We start from the raw sequence: 21,424 nt of genomic DNA, 5'->3' as shown, positions 1-21,424 counted from the left end.
GTGAGCCCAGGGTTTTATAGCACCAGAAAAATCACTCTGGTTAGACTTTTAAGGAGATTGGCACAGAATTTACAAATCAGTTTCCTAGATTTGGCTTGCAGAGAAAAAGCACACACACAAATACTGGAATACAAAAGCAAAATGAAATAATGCAAAAAGCACAGGAAACTTTTCAGTAACTAAAGTATTATTTCTTTGAACATCACCATTTGTTCTGTGATCTCAGGCTGAAGATTCAGCAAGTCTGACACAAGTAGTTTGTGCCAACAAGCCTAAAAGAGACCAGGTTTATAAGCTACCTACTTAAATCTGGGTTTAGGATAAAGTATCCCTTCCCAGGCTGAAGACAGATGAGATGGAGAGTGGCAGCTCTAGTTTTAGGCTCAAACGTTCAGGACATGTGCCACAGCAGCTGCAATAATGGCCTGAGGAGGAAAAGGAATGGTCCAGTGATTCTTAAAATAGAATACAGGAAGCCTAAGTTCAAAGGCTTGATATAACATGGATAAATTCCTTTGCAATGTCAGCTATGCCTGTAAACTGATGAGGAATTGAGCACTCGGTCTGGATTTCGAGTAAAAACATAACAACTGGAAAGAGAGGCTCAGAGAGGGCTCACGCTGCTTGGGTGAGTGGAGTTTGTCTAACACTGATCTCCGAAGCCAGCAGAGGATGGAGGTTGCTGCTGCTTTCTGGAAGCAGGTAACACTCATTGGACTGTGATAACCCGGGCTCCAGTCTCCCCAGGTTCGCTGAGCTGCTTTTGGACGTTACCTGCCACTTGTTGGCCTCCCAGCCCCATTCCGTGTTTCCTGGTACCACCGTGTGGTGAAGGGAGGGAACAGGCTGTTAATCACAGCGCATTAATTGAGCTTAACAACCCCGCACAAATCCCTGCGTCCACCGGGCTGTGGCAAGGAGACACCGGGAGGTTGCCAAATCCAGCCTTCCCCGGCCAACGGGCCTCAGATCCAGCTTGCTTCTGAAATAATGGATTTTTTTTGTAAGAGCAATTAATTCAGTATCAATGGAATTCTCCTCTGTGGGGCTTGGCAGCATGGAAGTTAATTGGATCATGGTAAGGCAGGGAAACCTGGGCACCCCCAACCAGGCTGCAGGCCAACAAAACCCATCCACCAAACACCCACAGCACAGGAACAACCTCTGCTATTATCTCCAGTAAGAAGGAAATTATGAGAAAAGCTAGTTTAATTGCCCAAGTTTACAATCTGTCCTCGGGCTAAACTCAGAACCCCTAATACAGGAACATTCAGCTCTTGTGCTGAGGTAAGACTGAATTCCATCAAGAAGCACCAAGATACCACCTCATTAGAATAAAAGCAAACAAAATCTGTCTGGGCAATGCTAAAATAGCAGTCTAGAGGAACCAGACTAATAGTAATCTAATAGTAACTCCTCTCCAGGAGGAGACTGCCACATACACCCACCTCGGCACAGCAACCAACAAACTCAAGAGCAGGGGAGAGCTGCTGCCTGCAGGGAAATTTGTTCAAAACCCAAAAGTAACCTCAGTGGGATAACCGAGTGAGAATAAATTAACTATCAAATCTGTTTAGAAGGGGAAAAGTAGAAATTTCATTTGGGCATTATGTGCCCACCAAAATGCGGAGTTGTGGTACCAACTCCACACCTGGGTGACCTGCAGCCACCGTGGGGCTGTTCCTTCCTTCTATGTTCTCCAAGCACTTTCTCCAGGCTGGTTTGTTGTACCTAAGGCAACTGAATGTTTTTGATTGGAGGCTTTAATGCATTTTAAAAGGTCTCCCATTTAGGAAGTTTCCCCTGAAATGTTCTACCCCTGTTTCTTCTGCCACACCATAGATTTTCTGGCTCCCTTGTAAGGAGACGGTTATAACGCCAAAAAAATTGACAGTTTTCAATAAAGGGTCTTTTAAAAGCCCAGTCTTTCACATCAGAAAGCTTCTAAAGCCAACGTACTAAAGCTCTTTATTAGCCTCAATCAACTTTACTCAACCACAGCTCCCCCTGTGCCATCTCCTTCCCATCCCTTGCGAATGATGGGCTCACTCTGTAAATTGTGAGTTTAACTCGAGCTCCATTTCATCTCCACCAACTGCAGGATAAGGTGCCATTTCTCAGGAATTATAGTCAGCAATATTAGTCCCTGGGTATGGTATTACCATATCTGGGATGATTTAGGGACAATGAAATCCCTGTGCCATCAAGCTGTGCGATTCTTCTGACACGAATGATCCTGCAATTCAATATCCACTGGATGCAACTCACTGAAATCAGTCCATTTTCCTTCCTTGCTCCTGTTCATCCCACCCGTGGCAGGGCTCAGGGATGGGAGAAGGATACTGTCGCTTTTTCCAAATAGAATTGAGCTCTGTGAAGGCAAAAGGAAAACTGCTGCAGGGGGAAATTATTCCGAAACTCAAAACTTTTAATCCTGGGGCACTGTACAGGGAGGAGCAGGGACCTGGGGAGTCCTCCTGCCACGATTCAGTTCACCTGTTCTCACGGGTTTTTTAGTCCAATCCAATTTCAATTTAACATAAAATCACAGCTGGGGGAAAGGTGGTTCTGTAGGATATTGGGAAGTGACCACTGGCTGGCAACTTGCTCACATTAACTTCTGTTCGGTTTAAGTGTCGCTTCCTTGGGGGGAGTCCAGAGACTTTGCTCTACAATTTGACACTGAACTCATTTGCCTTTCTGTTGCCAGTGATGACTCTCTGGATCCTGGATGCCATGTTTCCCAAAGCTCCAGCAGGACAAAACCCCTGCTGCTGCAGAGCCCACCCGACAGACCAGTCTGTTAACTGCACGTGGCAGCACCAACCCCATTCCCGACAGACACACAAGAGACAATTTTCCGTGTAAAATGATTACAATTTAGCAGAAAAATATCTGTTCAGCTTCAGGCATTCTGGCAGGCGGTGATGCAGATTTGTGGTGCCTCTAACCACGAACCAGGCACGGGCTGCAGCTCAGCGCCTGCTCCCCAGCTTTAATTTACACAACTAATTAGTTGGATTTACTGGCTTCAGCATCCCTCACCCTCGATTTGCTTAAGGAGAAATAGATGAGCCCGGCGTGTCGAGTCAAGCCCAACAGGCCAATAACTCCAGCAGGGCAAGGCACATCCAGCGGGAAGCACCTCAGATGGAGCAAGTCAGGGAATCTCAGCACTGAAAATATCCATTGCTTTCAGAGGAATTCAGGTGGCAGACACCACTTAAAATCCCTCTTTTCCTGCTTGGCTGGAGAAAACGTCCTGCAAGGAAGCACACAGCTCAGCACAGGCTGCTGGGGGGTGCAAAGACAGAGAAATTAAGGAGTAACTTCAACAAAGAGCAACCCTGAGATTCCCCTTCATTAGCAGCACTTTGTCTAATGACTGGAGGTGAAGAGGTCGCCAAGCCACAGTGATGGACACAGGGAACACCAGAACATTCCAGCTGGCAACCTGGCCGCTGGCAACCCCTTCAAACCCAATTCCTTTGGAAGGACTTGTTCATTTGCAGACGCCCAGCAAGGTTAAGACTCTACAAAAGCAAGGTAGGCTATTTCAAACTTTCTGATTTTAAAAGACTCATTATTTTCCCTTCTGCAGCCACATCCCACTGCTCGGCCACTGCAGTGACCGCTCAGGAGGTTTGGTGGCTGTTTCTGGGTGGGGTTTGTTGAAGATTATTAAACAGCATTATTCATCATTATTTCTTTTCTGTTAGACATACCAGCTATGGGAACACATGGTGGAGCAGTTCCTAGGGGTACATCCCAAACTGCCTTCTGTGCGTGCAGCCGCTCCAGAACACCTCCAGCTCTCCCGACCTCGGAAACTTCTGCATGGGAAACTCTGCCCTGTTCGTTTTCACTGGATTCCCTCTGAAATCAGCACAGGTTGAAACAGGTCACTGAACTTAATCACAAACAGACACTGAAATCCCAGGGAAGGCCAAGCAGAGATGGAAAAAATATTCCATCTGACAGTCACTGAAGGAGACGTTTACACAGGGGGGTTTGGGTTTGGCTCTGCTCTGGAGTCTAAGTAGCAACTATAAAAATGGTGCATTTTTACTCAAAAAAAATCTCATCTCCTGCTTAGTCACTACCACAGCCAGGTCTGGATTCGATTAGCAGGAGCAACAATATTCAAGTTTAAGTGCAGATATGTAACACATCATCAGTTTTATGGAGCCAGTTCTGGTTTCACTCCCAAGAAAAGCTCACCAGAATTTACTTTTCTCGGCAGCAAGATCTCTGTATTCCTCCCCGTTTTGTCCAGTGCTACATTTTAGAAAATAATTTATCTCAGTAGATTCACGTACATGTTCCATTTTCAGCCTCCAAGTAAGCCAAGGCTTTAAAAACACCCTGCAGTGATCTAGCTTTTAGGCAAGGAAACCTTGCTTTTAGGCAAGGAAATCTTGCCTTTCAGGTGTGAATTATGACAATTAATTATCTGAATGAAAACACAAACACAGACATGCACACAGCAAATGTTCTCAAATGAGATGAACTAAGGGCAAGAGAAATTAGAGAGCATTAAGAACAGTCCAAGCCAAACCGTATCCAGCTTTATTAAAGGTACTTTTCATGAACAATCATGGTAATTTAGGCAGGACATGGGCTACAATCTGCAACATTTTACAACAATTGTCAAACTCCCCTCCCTTTGTGGACTACTGAAATGGAGAAGTTGATAAAAACCGTAAGAATCTGCAGCTCGCACTTGTAGAGGGCAAAGTTTAGAGTGAGGGTGGACACGTTCACATCCGCGCGTTGTCTGACAACTCTGCACGAACCAACCCTGACTTTGAGAGGGAAATAAAATTTAAAGGCAGGTTTCTGTATCTGAGGATCCACAATAGAAAAGAGAAAGTGCAGCTCATTTTTGAGCCAGTACATCCCAGACTGGACACCAGAAATCGGGATCATCTGACAGTGGACTGAGCGTGGTCTGTCCCAAAATGCCAGTTTTGCCGTGGTTTGGAGTGACGGGCTCTGGGTAAACAGGGAGACACCAAAGGAGAACTGATGGCATTGGGATTTGGAGTAGGCAACAGCACCTTGGGAGCTTTGATGTTCACTTGCACATAACTGACACGCAGCATGGGGGAATCCCTTCCTCCTCCCTTCAGGAAGAGCCCTTCTTCCAAAAACTGGGGGACTGGCAAAAGCTTTTCTTATTAAAATTTAGGTTTTGAGAAATAGACTAAATGACATTTGTCCCCATTGCCCCCCACCCTCCAGAACACAACAACGAAGCGGTCTGTGTGCTAACAACATAGCTTAAAAAAAAGTAAACCAAAATTCTGCATTGTTATAAAACTTGATAAAAAATAGTATTTCAAACTGTACAGTCACCAGAAGTACACAGTTATCAAAAATTCACACGTTTTACTTGGCTTCACCAGCACCTTCAGCTTTCTGTGCCTGAAAAGAGAAAGGGGAACAAGTCAACACATTAAAAAATGGACATTTGTTTTTCTAAATAGCAAAACCCTGAACAGAACAGATCCTCTCTAGGCTGCAAAGCCCCGATTTTTAATAAAATTAAATCTAGCATTTGTGGCACCATAAAATACAACTTACACGTTGCTTTGGGAACTTTTCAGAAGAACAGTAACTGCATGTGGCAACATCCCCTGGCAGCAGACAACTTAAACTCTTTACCAACACCCCCCACACCTGTGTTAAGTGTCATAAGCAACACTCGTCGTTGCCACAAGCCAAGACGTGTCCCAGTCCGAGAGGGAAAGGAATCAATCCTGGTGCAAGACAGGCTGCTGGGATACCTGGTCTGTTTTGGCATCTCCGTTTTCTGCGGGGTTGTTTCCCTCCTTGCCAGCATCAGCTTTTCCCTTCTTCCCCTTGGGCACCTTCTCGCTCTTCTGTAAATGCAAGACAACATTTGCCGTCAGCTCCCAGCAGCCAGACACGAGCCACAACCCCAGAGCGAGGGTGGGGAGCACCACAGCTGCCTGCTGGCCCCAAAAGAACACAGCACACCAATGTTTGTTTGTTTAAGGGATTGACAGCAAGCGTGAAGAGTCTTCACTTTGGTATTTTTTATGCAAATTCTGTAAAATCTGCAAGTTTTCAGTTCAGCTTTATGCAGCGACGATGCAGCTCCATTTCCTCACTACACAGCTGTTAATCAAAGGTTTATCAGTTGTTTTTATTGCCAGGCAATGCCAAACCTCATCCCCCATTTACCTCTCTAAACAGCCCCTGACCCAACTCACCTTTGGAGCTGCTTTTTTAGGTTTGGGCTCTGGCTTTGGAGGAGCAGGCTTCTACAAGGGAGAGAAAACTGTGTTAGAGACTCATGGAACGGTTTGGGTTGGAAGGACATTAAAACCCATCCAGTGCCACCCCTGCCATGGGCAGGGACACCTTCCACTGTCCCAGGCTGCTCCAAGCCCCAATGTCCAGCCTGGCCTTGGGCACTGCCAGGGATTCAGGGGCAGCCCCAGCTGCTCTGGGCACCCTGTGCCAGGGCCTGCCCACCCTCACAGGGAACAATTCCTTCCCAATATCCCATCCAGCCCTGCCCTCTGTCAGTGGGAAGCCATTCCCGCTTGTCCTGGCACTGTAGGCCCTTGTGACAAGTCCTGCTTCAGAGAAACAAACTATTTTTTTTTTAAACATTCAGGCCAAATAGCTTAGTTTCAAGAAAGCAAACAAAACCATTTGAAACTGCAGCAGTTATTTGGCTTGTCAATTATTTTACCACTCCCATAGCACCACATAATGGGGCAGGTGCTTAAGACAGGAACTTATTTTCAACTGACAACTGGTGTCTCCAAAGCACCTCCAGCTCTGACACGTACTTACACACCCAGTGGTCATGTGCAAAACCACCAAGTGTTGTGACATCTCTGCTCAGCGAGAGGATACTCACTGCAGATAACCTTGCTGATCTCCGCTGTGGCTGTTGGAAAAGGAAAATGGTTCTATTGAAATGACATGGAATACAAACTCTCAAAATCTCACAAAACAGCTCTCTTCCCAAAGTAGTAAACCCCCAGAAATTATGTTTATAGTTCTTTAGTTTTTAGAAATTTAGGCGGCAGTTCCCTTTTTCTGTGTTCTCAAGAAACAAGAGGCTACACCATTGAAATTACTAACAGCTAACGATAGTTAAGATACAGTTAGAAGCAGATTTCTCACGGTTAAAACACAGTTATGACTTTGAAAAGCCAGAATCAATTGAGACCAACCCTCCCCCCTACTCCCCAGTTATTCTGATGACGTTAAACCTCAGCTTCCAACGGAAACACTTGATGATCCAACTTTCTCAAAACACTGAACTTCTTACCTCATCCTTAACTTTGGCCTTATCGCCCTTGGTCTCTCCTTCAGCCTGGGGACACGGACACACGTTGTAGGGACGAGTGATGGGGACGACCCTCAGTCACCAGCCGCTATTTTAACCCCCCCCCAAATCCGAAGGGGAACATCCCCATCCCACCCTCGGCGGGTACCGGCCCCTCCCCGCGGGGCCGGGGCGGGGGATGCCGGGGCACAACCCCACACCGACGCAGCCCAGGCGGGGCGGGCGCCGCCGCCTCCCCGGGGTGTGTGCGGGGTTTGTGCGGGGGCGCCGCTGCCCCCTCAGGGCGGCCCCCCCCCCCCTCCCGCCCCCGCCGTTTTGGCGGCAAAGCTCTGCCGCCGCTTCCCGCCCTTTCCCGCCCCACACCGGCGCTCCCCTCCCCCCCTCCCCTCACACCGACCTCCCGCCAAAACCAACCGGTTCGGACCGGCGGGGACCGCCGGCCCCTCCTGCACCCCCGGCCCTCGCCGGTAACGGGCCCCGCGCCGCCGCCACCCCCGGTGAGGCCTCGCTCCTCCGTTACCGCCCCGAAAGCGGGGGGGGGGAACGCGTAGTCCCGCCCCCCCTGCCCCCCCCCCCCACCGGCGGCTCGGTGCGGGCGGGGGGGGGAAAGGACACCGTAAGGGGGGAGAGGACACCGGGAGTGGGGGGCGGCAGCTCCACGTACCTTTCTCTTCGGCATGGCTCCGTGTGTGCGTGTGTGTGAGTGTATGTATATGTGTGAAGGAGAGCGGAGCGCGCTGGGCGGCGTGAGGGGGCGGAGGGAGCGGGCGGAGGGAGGCGGGGGTGGGGGAGCCGGGCGCGCTGGGCGCGGGGGGCTGCGGGCGCGGTGCGGGGAGCGGTGCGCGGGGCTGCACCCGGCGGGCTGCGCTGGTCCCGACCCCACTAATTGGAACCGGGTGTTTATAAAGTTTTATATAGAGCCGGACGCGGCCCAACCGGTTCCAGCCGGATCCCCGCCGCCCCGCGCGCCCATTGGCCCGCGGGGGTCACGTGGGGTGGGGCCAAGGCGGGGAGGGAGGGGAGGGGATGGGTTTGGGAGGGGGCGCGCGGAGGGGGCGGCGCGCGCGCAATTCACCCCCCCCCCCCCCCCCCTCCGTGCGCGCGCGCGGGAAACCCACGGGGGTGGGGGTGGGGGCGAAAAATAAAAATGGGGGGAAAAGGTGAAAATTTGGGATGTAGAGGGCGGCTCGGGGGAAAGGGGGACACCCCCCCCCCCCCCAACCCCGCGGCCCGCCGCGATCCCGCGCGCAGGTGAGCGGAGCTGTTCGTTCAGCACCTCCGGCCCCGCGGGGCCCCCGCGCCGGGAGGGGCTCCCGGGGGAACCACCGAGAGCCCTTTTTTCTGTAAAAACATGGGAGACGCGGAGAGTTGTATCCGAAGAAGGAGGCGACGGCGCTGGAAGGAGAGAGAAAAATATTAAAAAGCAATAAAATGACGTTAAATCAATTCACACAGGTGCCTGCTGCTCGTGCCAAGTGACTCGGGAAGTTGGGCTCCTTCCAAGAGGGGACATTCCTCACACCTGGCACAGCCACAGCCCATGTGCTACAAATCCAACTAAACATCTTCATCACCACTTTTTAGCTGAACCTCATTCAGAAAAACACGCCAAGGAACAACCTTTCCTCCTTTCCCTGCCCAGGTGAACTCTCAGGCTTTTTCAGACCTCAGCTGCACGTTTTTCCAGCCGTGCTGATTTTTCCTATCTTCACTGCATAAACATGAATGATGGAGGTTCAGTTCTCAATGACAGAAGCCTGTGGCTCTATTCCCACAGATGCACCAGAAAGATGCACTCCTGAAACTCTTGAGTTTGCCCAGAGAACTGGAAATAACTGGAATTGTATTTACTGGAATAACTGAGGCAGGTGAAATGTACAGAGTCAGGTAACAGGAACCTTTTGCCACTGCTTGAAGGATTCTTCCTCCTCCCCTACTCCAGTGATGCCTTTTTATAAAATGGATTAGAACTTTCCATACAAGCCTTTTATAAACCAGAGCCTCACTTACCTCACCTGCAACAGGACCAGCACTTTGTGGAAAGCCACCACTGTGGCTTCGGTCACCTGTAAAGTCATCACACAATGGAAAACCTTTTCTTTTTTAAGGTAAAAAATACATTTTTTGAGTAAAAAGAGTCTCCCCATCAACCTGGCAAAGCAGACTGGAGAGTTTCCATCCCGTGGAGAGTACACTGTTTCCAGAGTTTCTCGAAATGTGGAGAAAATAAAATACAGCAAAAGAAGTTTTAAATCAACAGCTCCCATCATCTCAGCACATTTTTATCCAAATTCTCTTTGCTACTTACGCAAGAGGTGGTAGCTGCACGCAGCTTCACTCAGCCAGGCTTTAGGGTATCAGCAAACTGCTCACACTACACTGTAAAAATAACCTTCAAATCATTCCCAGGCTAACAGGAATCACATGAGGAGTCTGTCACAGGTTAAATATTATTATATTAAACCTGGATTCCAACTTCATCACACCTTGAAATAAACAGCTCTACATACTTTTAAACATTCAGGTTATTTTAAAAATAACTTTGGTATGAATATACTTTATTCCCAGTTTTACTACACACTTCACAATCACAGGCCAAGTGCTCAGTGTGCAGCACTTACAAGTCTTTTAAATCTGCATTTTGTGGTTTTCACCTGGAGGTAAGAAGAAACACTTCAAACCCAGCAACAGCTGGTACTGCCACACCTGTGTGTGCATCAGGAGCAAAAATCAACACATTTTCAGGTTTTTTGATCATGGGGACGGAAGCCAGGAGAAATAAAGAGATGGAAACAATCTTGGAAATCAGCTTGTCCCTCTCCCTGCCAATGGAAAACTGAGAATAAATAATACTCCACAGCTGCTCTGGCCACTCCCATTAAAATCAGCCAAACAGCCCTTCTGAACCATTTTGGCTGGGGTCAGAGGTTGGTTTTGGCTACAGTATTCCTGAATTAAGCCCACCCTCATTCCCTGGAACTCCCTCAGAGGGTTTGACACATGGTACCCATCACCTGGGTTTAGCCAATTTCCTTCCCTTTCTAAGACAGAAGGTTCATTCCCAACCCATCCTTTTTCACTGCCTGCTCAGAGCCTTTCCCAAGGTCAGTCTGGTCCAACACCAGCACCTTCTGCATCTGGGTTTTCCCCACACACACTGCTCAGGAGAGATCTCAGAACCTGCTGAAGCTTTTGGAGCATCTTTTTTTCTTTACAGCAGGGCTGGAAACCCTTCCTTTAGCTCTCTGGAAACCAAGAGTGGATACATCCAACCCAGCAGAGTCAGGTGGGGAAAAGACAAGATGCTCTTACCGAGTAGGCAGTGGGGAATGTCCCTGACACCAAGAATAATCCTCTCCCTGCAGAAAGCAAGGCTCCCTTGATGGGACAGCAGAGGAAATCTCAACAGAAGATTCCCCACTGCAAAGCCACGGAAACAATCCGAGCCCAGACTGATTTAACAGGACTGAACTGGTTTGGCTGGGCCAGTTCAGGAGGAATCAGAGAACGGGAGGAGGCTCATCGCAGTTAACTTCTTGTCACCGAACACCTGGCCTGTCAAGGACTGAGCAGCAGAGACCAGCAGGAGGCAGGTATCTGTCACCGGGGCAGGGAGGCGACACAGGACGGCACCACCTTCCTCAGCAGCACCACAGACAGGGAGAGCTCACAGTACCCACCCCTGCCCCGGGCAGGGCCAGCAGGACGCGAGGTCCTGGAGCAGCCCTGGATGCCCACGGCGGGACCCCACCGAGCCAATCCCTCCGGGCAGCAGCTGCTCCCTCTGAACACTGTCTTTCCCAGAGCCCAGCACCTGTGTCATGCAGACACCGTACACAATCTCTCAAAGAAGTCTGCTCTCTTGTGCTCCAGCGCCTGCAGGAAGCCCTGGATCCTCTCCTCCCGCAGGGCCGTGCATTTTTGCAGCAGAGTCCGCCGGCGCCGCGAGTCTCCGTGGGACGCGCACCCTTCCTGCTGCAGCTTCTTGGTCACGTAAGCCTGATCCCTCTCCATCTGCTGTCGCCTCCTCTCCTCCATGTAGGAGTCTCTGGCCTTCTGGAGTGAAAAGCAGCGAGTGTTAGCACCTCACCAGGCCTCCCAGCTCACCTGTGGTACAGGGGGTAGCACCAACAGGCTCTGCCAGCCATCGATCTGCAGGTTCACTGAAGGCTGACACTGGGTCTGCCTCTTCCACTTTGAGGCAGCCTGCTTGATTGGTTATAAAAAATACAGGGATATCCTTCTGGGCCTTCCCTCCAAGACATGACTCTGCTCAGAGCATTAACTACTAGTTAAAACAGATAAAAGTCAGGACAGATTGGGGGAAAGCCCTCAGAGAGGAACAGCTACAAGGGAACTTCTGAACCCCAGACTCTATGCACACTGTTATCCTCACCAGTGTTATCACAGCATTTTTGATCCTATTCCCCTGGCTGCTGAAAGGTTTTAGGGGATTCCAAGCCATGACTTACAGGGCAATTCTTTGAGATGATCCAGTATTGAGCTAATCAGCTTCAAAACAAAAGCAGGAATAAGCTCAGCATTCCCAAATTTCTGTGATCTAACAGTGTACTGGCTTGAAACACAGCAGGAGAAAGGCAAAGGCAGGAGCCATCCTTACCTGCCCTTCAAGTATTTGAAATACTTTGTTGTAGAACATCACTTTAATATTTCTCCTTATTGCATGTGTCTTGGGCTGCAGCTTCCAACAGCAAAAACACATCAGCAGGCAGGAATATTAAGCTTCTATTTTTAAAAACTATAAAACTGGCCACTGTGACATAGACTCACACACACACACTGGTCTTTCAAACAAGCAAGAAGAAGTAATTAGTCTAATGAGAGCCTGACTCACACTCATCCCCACAGTTTCCCTGAGCCCAAGGCAGCTCTGGCTCTGGAAATTAGCTTTTGTTGTGCTGGGAATGAGAGCAGAAATATCCCCAGCCACAGCAAACCCACTGAATGGATGCACTCCAGGGCTGACTTGAACTGCAAGGATCATCAGCCCATTGAGCAGAAGACTTCCACCCTCAAAGTGCAATTCTGTTTATTGCCCAGAAAAGACTCAATCTGACCACTGCAGGCTGGCCAGCCAACATCTGCATCCCTTCCCAAGGTCTACCAAAAGCAGGGTCTAACTGATCCTGGGACTACCTATTTTAAATTAAAAAAGGCCCAGCTCCTAAATCTCAGTTCCTCTGAGGGGAAAGTCCTTCCTTTGCACAACTGTGAGGGTTCCCTGCAAAAAAGGGCAGCCTTAGACACTGCAAAGTGGCTCTTACAGGGAGAAAACTGACCAGAGAACAAATCTGGACAATGAGAAACCTTGATAATAGCGTGGAGTGAACACATCCAGCCACAAACCAGAACTCAGAAAAGATGAGAATAGCTGGGAACAGAAGCTGCATTTGTTGCCTGTCAGAAACCAGCACCAGGACCAAAGTCAGAACAGTGACCTTACTGTTGCAGACAGAGGCCAAGCTCATGGCAATGACAAACACTACTGCCTTTTTTGCTTCCCTCTTCATGCAGAAGGTGAACTGCCATTAGTTGTACTAATACAATGAATTTCTGGTAGGAAAAGGGCAAACTTGGGCCAGAAATAGGAACAAAAGACGTTAAGGACGTGGAGAGTTTGGATGCTGCCAGACTGGCTGCACCTGATTAAATTCAGCCAGAACCACAACTGGCTATAATCTCTTTGACAACTCTCAGGGGTGAGGAAGGTCCCTGAAGGTAGAAAAGGGCAATGTAATACCGGTCTTTAAAAAGAGGACCCAAATAATTAAGGAACAGACACATTCAGCAGCCAGATGTGGCAGAGGGTAAGAGCTGCCACACTGAGGTCCTTCTGCCAGTCACTGCTGTCTCTGTGTCACAAGCTGCTGTCCCCCACATTTCTCCATCAAGAGCTCCAGCTCCCATACTTGTTTTGCTTAAAAATAGCCAAATTACTAACTCACTCCTGAATTGGCCAGCTTTATCAGAACCAGGTCAGGGAGAGCTCACAACAACAGATCGAAAAGGAGAGGAACAATGTCAATGAGCAATAGGAACAATGCCTTCAGCGAGTACACCTGGACCCACCAGAAAGAGGACACTTGTCCACAGACTCACAGCTCAGGCAGCCTCATTTCAGCTCCCAGAAAGGAAACTCTAAACCCACTTGTTACAACTCTAAAAACAGTAGTGGAGTTAGAGGAAGAGCATGTGAGTACTCCCTGCTTGTTCCAGTGTGAACTCAGCATCTGCTTACAGCACTGACGAAGTGTTTGAGTTAAACTGGCAGATTTCACCCTGTGGCAAACCAGGAGCGTTCACTTGGTGTGTGAGTTCTGGGACAGATGCTCCAGCGGGTGGAATGAGCAATGAGTAACAGAGACAGTGCTGACTTTGGATATTTTGGGTCTTGCTGAAAGTAGTGGAGTCTGGCCACACACCAAGATGTTGTAACAAGCCACAGGGGTACAGGAGAAGCAACACATGAGCTGCTACTGAAACAAGATCTTAACTAACAATTCCTGCTCCCACTTTGCAGCCTCTCACCTGATCTCCAGCTGCTGTGCAGGTAACACATGGGGTTGGGCTTTCCATCTCCCCAAGGCTCCCTTACCTGTAAAGCACCGTAGTTCATCTGGAACTGAAGGATAGCCTCACACAAGTTCCAAAAGGAATATTCTGGCCACAAGACTGATTGAAAAACCAGGCATGAATGGGATGTCTGCAGAAAGCAAGATCACCAACAATTTAATCATTGAGCAAGGGAGAAAGTCATTAAGATGCAGCTCTGTTGGGCAAACGATGCCAGTTTCCCCACAGAGATTTTACCTAGGCTGTGTTATCAGATTCTACTTAAAGTGACGGAAATACCAGCCAGGAGAGTCTGAAATTGCACAATGTACAGTCCTTCTAATTAGTTTTTAATGTTGGGACACCAGTCATCCACTACTCCAAAGGCATCAGCAGAATTCTTTCTAATGCTGTGTTGGTCTTCAGAGAAGTATTTTTAATAGCTTAAGCATCATAGACTTATAAAAAACCTAAAATAGCAACACTAGAGTACCAAAGGCTAAGGGAATAACAGTTGAACTGAGGATCAGGACATGACATTTACGCCATTCTTCAAATGACATCTCATGATATTCCTTCCTGCCCACTCATGGCATTTAAACTGCTTAATGAAGCCAAGAGCTGTGGTGCACTGAAGATATCCTTGAGCTGGATGATGAAAGCTTTCAAGTTAAAAGCTATTTTTGCCACCAAGTTCCCCAAAAGCTTCAGGTAAATGTTTTTCTATGATGACTGCTAAAACAATGTAACACTTAACAGGACTCTACCACCGAGAGGAGCAATCAAAGTGTTATTTCATAGCATCGACACCCAACCAGGGTATAGGTGTGCCCAAAAACAGGGGGAAGAAAGGGCATGCCTTGGTAGGTAACCACAGCTCAGGCCAGACAACTTCTGAGAACTTGCCAATTAAATAATTTGTAATGGGAGCATTTGATGTGGTTGCCTAAAGGCAATTGGGTTTTGGCTTCAAACTGTACCTGTAAAACATGTGAACTTCAAGTGAAGCAGCTCCACTCAAATGTTCTCTACAAACAAGTAATTATCTAAAGGTGAGGAGCAAAAGGATGAGAATTCATGATTTTAGGCAATCACAGAACTGCAAGAAACAGATTCCTCAGAGGTGCCCAGCACTCAGTCCATCCAGGAAGTTACCTAACCCCTGGCAGAAGGAGTTTCAGAGCCCCCACATCCGCTTGCACCTGGAGTCGGTGGAACCCTCAGCACCCTCGGAGGTAAAGATGGAATACCCCAAGGGAAAACAGAGATTTTACCTGCCAGAGCAAGAAATCACTGAGGCGAACCTCTCCAGAGGTTCTTATCAGCAGGTCTGGGTCGGGGGAGTTGTTGGTGTACAGACACTTATCCAGCAGCGACTCAGACACGTCACTGAAAGACAGACACAGTTTATTAGCCCCTTTTCCTGACCTGATGGACGTGGCACAAATCAGAAGTAAGGGGTTTTATGTAAACTCAGGGCTGCAGACTAAAACTGGGTGGTGGAGCTGAACCACAGCCAGTCATCAGCTTGCTTCTGACAGACACTGCTGTCTGCTCCACAGGCTACTCCAAATGCTATTTCAGCCCCCAGCGCATCCCACTCCATGCTCTTTGAAACATAACACAGTGGTGGAAGCAGACTGTGAGGGCTTCCATCTGGAGCAGGGAGCAGAGTGTAACTATTCCTTCTCCTTCAGGGTGGAGGAACAGTGCAGCTTTCATGATTCATCTGTTGTTTGACCTCATAGCTAAGACTGTCAGCCAAGCAGCCAATTGTTGTGGCATAAAATCTGCCTTCACATTTAAACTAACTTAAGACACAGACCTAATTTCTCTTCTGTCTTGGTTGTGTATCTATCACCATGGTAACTGAAATAATAAAAGCCAAACATTGCATAGTAACTTTAAGTCATTTGTTCCAGTCACACTGGTTTAATGAGATCTATTTAAAAGCCACTTGGCTTCTGAGTGGTAAGACAGGCAGGATTCACCCAAAAGCCTCACACAGAAAGCCAAGAGCTACCTGGGTTCCAGCAGTCCTTGTTCCACCCCCCAGGCCATCTCCCTGACAGCATTGCTGATTTCATGTCTCGATGTGTATGCAAAGCAGACATTCAGAAAGCACCTGCAAAGAGGAAAAGATGTGAAAGGCTCATCCTGGGAAGGGCCAGCAGATGACAGTGATGTGTGCTTGTAGGACCAAGAAGAAAAAAAGAGGTGTAGCATGTCTGCCAAGTCCCAGCCCTCAGGAAGAGGAGGAAGATGTGAGGTATCAGCTATTTAAACTGAGTGTCACTTACTTGTTGTAGTTCCTGGTTGCCAGCACAGCTTGGGCAATCAGCTCCTGGATATCCACAGGCAGGAGAGGCAGGTCCCCGAGGACACGGATGCACACCCCATGCTTCTTCAGGTTCTCCCTGCACCCAACCAGAGTGGGGACCACAGAAAACACATCAGTCTCTACTGCACAAGTGCCAACATCCACCCACGGCTTCAGCAAAACTGAGAACTGGAGAAAGGCAAAACCACCAAATGTTTCTCAGGTGTGCAAAACGGGCTGAGATTTGATCATCCCAAACCATTCCATAAAGGGAAACTGATCATTCCCCACACAAGACGTAACCAAAGGACTAGGAAATGATCACGGATTAGGCCTCCCTACCTATGGAAGCTTAGAACACAACCACAGGCTCTGGGCACCTCTAACTAATCAAAAATTAAGACAAAGCTTTGATATTTCACGAAAACAGCATCTGGCACTCTTGGTTTCTGATTGTGCTGTGTTTATCTGAAAGCTGTCCGTCCCCACGGTTTGGATGGGACAGCTGACACAAATCTGGTGTGCAGGGGGACTGTGCATGCACAGAGCTCTACATCCCACCCAGGCAGGCACAGCCCCTCCAGACAAATCTCTCACTGGAGGTGGGGAAGGCTCTCCTCCCTTAATCCATTTTCACAACTTGTAACATCCCTGCAATCCATCGTGTCCTGCTCCAGTTCCACCCTGTGGGTCACAGACATGGGGTCTCTTACTGTTCCTCCAGGAGGCGGCTGAACTTCTGTCTGGCCAGGTCCATGAGCCCATCCACCTCCTCCTTGGAGCGTTTGAAGTTCTCAATGCTGAAGGCATAAACTGTCACCTCCCGAATGCCCAGATTCAAGCACCACCGCAGCGTCTGCAAGAAGACAAAACGTAACAATCAGGCCAGCAAGACACAACTTCTCCACTGTAAAACCTTCCTGTGGTTTCCCACGATGCCAAGGACGACCATCAAAAATATGAAACCCCTAGATGTGAATTCCAGATTCATTTTAAAAAACAGGAGGAAAATATCACTACCTGAGGATGAGAATCCATCACAGGGGACTAATCCAGCCAGGAAAAGCACCTCTTGTAGATGACATTGTAAATTATGTAATACTGTACCTTTCAAAACCTTTTCAAAGAAAAGTCAACCTGTTTCACAGAAGTAAGAGCTTTGAGATCTGTGAGGTAGATATTTAGAGTGTTAAACAGAGGGAAGAACAGCTGAACAGAATGACTCTGCAAGGTAACACAGAGAGGGAGGAGCTGAATTTGTGAATCCTGATGATGAACACCAGCTCCAAGCACAGGCCTGGCTCCAGTGAAGGAACACAAGACACCAGTCCAGCAGCAAACACAGCTCAATCTCCCACCACACCAAGGCAGAAAACATCCTCCCCACCTGTGCCAGCTTATCAAAGCCCTGGGAATGTCCCTGCTGTCTCTCCACGTGACACTTCTGGGCGTACCGGCGATTGCCATCCATGATGAAGGCAACGTGCTTGGGCATTGGACCTGCCTGGAAAACAGGGAGAAGCACAGGAGACCAGCAAGTGAACAGGCATCTCCAGCACAGAGAGCTCAGCCCCACTGTCCCCAGCAGCACTGCGTGTTCCCAGGAGTGCAGTGCTATCTCCCAGCAGGAAACCTGCAGCTGGAACGAGCACAGCGCTCATTTCCTCTTTGTCTACCCCAGTTTAAGGTCTCCAAAGAAACAGGTCAGTGTTGACAACTGCCTGAACTGAAAAGCAGCTTTGCCCTCCCCATTTCTTTGACGACAGAGAGCTGCAGTTCTCAGGAGCTCAGTGCTGACACAGCTGCAGCCGTGGAGGAGGGCACACGCACGCTTATGCTGCATTTTTTATTTCGCAGCTCAAGGGCCTTTTCACAGACACAATTAACTTCAGTGGAAACAAAAAAAAAGGTCATAAGACTTCCCTCCACAAAGAGGAGTGTTCCTTTCCACTGACCTCACTAGGCCTGACAGGGAGAAGGGCAGCACTGCCAGTCTCAAGCCTGAGCAAGGAGAGAATTTTCCTGGAACTGGTGAGTTTTTGTTCCAATACTCAGTTTCATTTCTTAAACTCCCAGTGTGAGGATCTCTCTTCTCTCCCTCCTTCCCATGCCCTGCCTCCATCAGCAAGGGCACAAATCCTTATTGGCAAGCACTGCCTGCAGCCTTGCTCATTTGCAAGGCTAAGCCTAAGTAATCTCCCAGCCTGGGATGCTGTTCAGGGATGTACATCCAGTGCCAGCACTAAATGTACCGTTGCCAACAGTGCTCCCTTCTCAGAGCACTGCAGCCACAGAGACAGTTCCACCCTGAAGAACCTGCCAGCTCTTTACCGCAAAATCCACCCAAATCCATCCCTTACCTTAATGATGTTGGCACAGAACCTCTCTATGATGGTCAGCTCGCCCTCTCTGATCCACGACATGTTTTACTGAGAGCTCCTTTCCTTTTTCAAAGAGAAGATGAAAATAAAGGGGTTAAACAGGATTGATTGAGCGCAAAGCAAACAAACCACCTTGGAAACATCAGCTCTGACTTGCTGCTCTGGAGCCCTTTACATTGTCTGCGTGAGTCCTTTGATAAGCAGGCAGCGGGGAAACTGAGAAACGGGCTCTGGAATGTTCCAGCTGTGTCATCAGAGTGGATTCTGCACCAGCTGGTGCAAGGAAAACCACCCCTGAGTCCTTCAGCCTGGAGGACTGGTGGGTTGGTACACACCCGCGATTTGGGTGCCGCTCGCGGGTGGCAGCAGCACAAACGATCCAGATCCAACCACCTGGAATTCGCCCCACGCCCAGGGGCAGCAGCAGACTGAGTTACAGCGATGAGTTCGATTTCCGTGCGGGCTTTCTCCGCCTCTTCCCTCAGGAAGGGATCCCTGCCCGCAGCTGCAGCCACAAAACATTAAGGCAAGGAACTGCTGAACCTCGGGCTGCTCCTGAAGCTCTTAGAGCTGCCCTTGCACGGCTCGGGCTGAGACCACCCAACGCCACCGCCGGCTGCTAACGCTCAGCTAGTGGCAATCAACCTTTCACGGTGATTTTACACAGTCATCCTACAGAACGACCTTCACGGAGGTTTGTAAGGCCGGGGCAGAGCACGGGAGGGCCGTGCCTCGCTCCCCGGCCCGGGCGGCGCAGCCGGGAGCTCCAAGCCCCGGGACGCCGCTCCCGCCCCCGGCAGCGAGCAGAACCGGCGGACAGCGGGACGCACACCCAGACCCTGCGGGCGACTCAGCTCCCGGCAGCCCCCCGGGCGCTCCCTGGCGGGACGCCCACGGTGGGGACGGGGCGTCCCTTAGGCCTCCACCGGCTCCGTGAAGCAGGGACGCGGCCGCCGGCGGGAGAGAGCCGGCGGAAGGAGACACTCCCCGCCCGCAACGCCCCCGCCGCGAGGCGTGGCCCGGCGCTCCCCGCGGTGCCCGGTAAGCCCCGGTTCTCCCCCCGGTCCCTCCCGGTGCCCGGTACCTGCCCCGGCGGCGCCGCCTCAGCCTCCGCCGGAGGGTGACGTGCCCTTCCGCTTACGTCACACGGCGGCGCCGACGGCGGCGGGCGCGCGGGGGGGGCGGGGCCGGGGCGGGGCTGCGCCTGCGCAGGGGGAGGCGGGAGGGGGCGCCGTGAGGGGAGGGGGGGATGATGGCGGGGTTGTGGCTGTGAGGGATGGGGAGATGATGGCGGGGTTGTGGCTGTGAGGGGATGGGGAGATGATGGCGGGGTTATGGCTGTGAGGGATGGGGAGATGATGGCGGGGTTGTGGCTGTGAGGGATGGGGAGATGATGGCGGGGTTGTGGCTGTGAGGGATGGGCGCTGTCACAGTGAGCGGGGTCGCTGAGGGGCGGGTCCTTGTGAGGCGGGCAGGGGGCGCTTGAGGGGAGGGGGCGCTTTTGGGGGGCGTTGTGAGGTGGGCAGGGGGTGCTGTGAGGGCTGGAGCCAGGCCGGGAGAGCTGGGGCTGCTCTCCTGAGGAGAAGGCTCCAGGGAGACCTCAGAGCCCTTTCCAGTGCGTAAAGGGGCTCCAGGAGAGCTGGAGAGGGACTTGGGGCAGGGGATGGAGGGCCAGGACACAGGGAATGGTTTCCCACTGCCAGAGGGCATGGCTGGATGGGATCTTGGGAAGAAATTCTCCCTTTGTGAGGGTGGTGATACCCAGAGCAGCTGTGGCTGCCCCTGGATCCCTGGCAGTGCCCGAGGCCAGGTTGGACATTGGGGTTTGGAGCAGCCTGGGACAGTGGAAGGTGTCCCTGCCCATGGCAGGGGTGGGATGGGACGGGCTGTAATGTCCCTTCCACCCAAACCGGGCTGTGGTTCTGTGACAGGGCTGGGGCTCTTTTGGGGGGCTGCAGGGAGAGGTGGGATGTGGTTCCCAGCACAACCCCCCTGCCCTGGTACCCCCATTTGGGGTCTGGGCTCCTCAACCCCAGGGGAGAAAAACAAAAGTAACCACGCAGAGAACATCACCAGCAGCCATTGCCCATGGTCTTTATTGATTTTTTTTTTTTCCCCAGAAAAGAAAAAGCCCCACATTTTACATAGTTGGTACAAAAACAAAAATAAAATGAACAGAGCGGGGAAAACCTGCAGCAACAGGAACTGAGGATCTCGCTGCAGGGACTCCAGCAGGAAATGTCTTTGGGAAGTGTGAGCAACTCGCTCAGGGGTTGCCCTGAGCCCCCCCCCACACACACAGCCACCCCACTTACCCCCTCCCTCCCACCCACTCCATAAAACTTCGCGGGTTTGACACGAACGCTTTGGTTGCTAGCAGTAAACATGGATTACATTCTTCCGTCTCCTCGTAGACATTTTTGGGACTCAAGGCTTTCGCCCCAGGGCAGACACCCCCTCGTGAGGGACATCTTTGTTTTATTTCTCATACATTCAAACACTCCCGTGTCACAGCAGGACCCTGAGCATGCCCCATCCTCCCGCGACTGTCCCCTCATGCATAGTGCCCGTGGGCAGGGTGGGCGATGATGCAGCAATTTAGTTAATTATTGTCAAGATAAGGGAAGAACCACAATGGCGAACGCAAGGAGACGCGAATTGATCCCATCTCCTCCAGTGTGGCTTCCCACCACAGATAAAAATCCCTGTTTTCTTAGATCCCAGCACCCCGGGGGAAACCTGAGTGATTCCCTATTTGCTTTAGCCCAGGATGGGGATGGTTACAGAGCTCCCACCTGGCAGCTCTGTGTGGGAGAG

At 50.4% G+C, this 21,424-nt stretch overlaps 2 protein-coding genes and 1 long non-coding RNA gene across 4 annotated transcripts; 1 reads left to right on the top strand and 2 right to left on the bottom strand.

Annotated features, from left to right (window-relative positions):
* Nucleotides 1-4,541: 4,541 nt before the first annotated feature.
* On the bottom strand, nt 4,542-8,115 carry HMGN2 (high mobility group nucleosomal binding domain 2). Its single transcript, XM_048327042.1, has 6 exons — nt 7,998-8,115; nt 7,316-7,360; nt 6,899-6,928; nt 6,240-6,290; nt 5,790-5,885; nt 4,542-5,427 (listed from the first exon to the last, which is right to left on the bottom strand). The coding sequence occupies exons 1-6, from the start codon at nt 8,010-8,012 to the stop codon at nt 5,392-5,394; spliced, it is 273 nt and encodes a 90-aa protein (XP_048182999.1). The 5' UTR covers nt 8,013-8,115; the 3' UTR covers nt 4,542-5,391.
* Nucleotides 8,116-9,771: 1,656 nt separating this feature from the next.
* Nucleotides 9,772-19,782, bottom strand: DHDDS (dehydrodolichyl diphosphate synthase subunit). 2 transcript variants are annotated; one of them, XM_048327040.1, is made up of 9 exons: nt 19,692-19,782; nt 18,587-18,670; nt 17,614-17,730; nt 16,940-17,082; nt 16,207-16,323; nt 15,930-16,031; nt 15,181-15,295; nt 13,950-14,057; nt 9,772-11,389 (listed from the first exon to the last, which is right to left on the bottom strand). In XM_048327040.1, the coding sequence occupies exons 2-9, from the start codon at nt 18,647-18,649 to the stop codon at nt 11,153-11,155; spliced, it is 1,002 nt and encodes a 333-aa protein (XP_048182997.1). In that variant the 5' UTR covers nt 18,650-18,670; nt 19,692-19,782; the 3' UTR covers nt 9,772-11,152. The 2 variants fall into 2 exon arrangements, with proteins under 2 accessions (XP_048182997.1, XP_048182998.1); XM_048327041.1 differs by lacking the exon at nt 19,692-19,782 and adding an exon at nt 18,943-19,044.
* LOC125337377 lies at nt 19,210-21,023 on the top strand. Its single transcript, XR_007208030.1, has 3 exons — nt 19,210-19,301; nt 19,526-19,648; nt 20,728-21,023. It is a non-coding gene; the product is annotated as an uncharacterized LOC125337377 (long non-coding RNA).
* The last annotated feature ends 401 nt before the right edge of the window (nt 21,024-21,424 follow it).

The sequence above is a fragment of the Corvus hawaiiensis genome, chromosome 23, assembly GCF_020740725.1.
Source record: "Corvus hawaiiensis isolate bCorHaw1 chromosome 23, bCorHaw1.pri.cur, whole genome shotgun sequence".
NCBI lineage: Eukaryota > Metazoa > Chordata > Aves > Passeriformes > Corvidae > Corvus > Corvus hawaiiensis.
The sequence above is the reverse complement of the archived record's forward strand: the minus strand, read 5'-3'. Positions and strand labels throughout refer to the sequence as shown.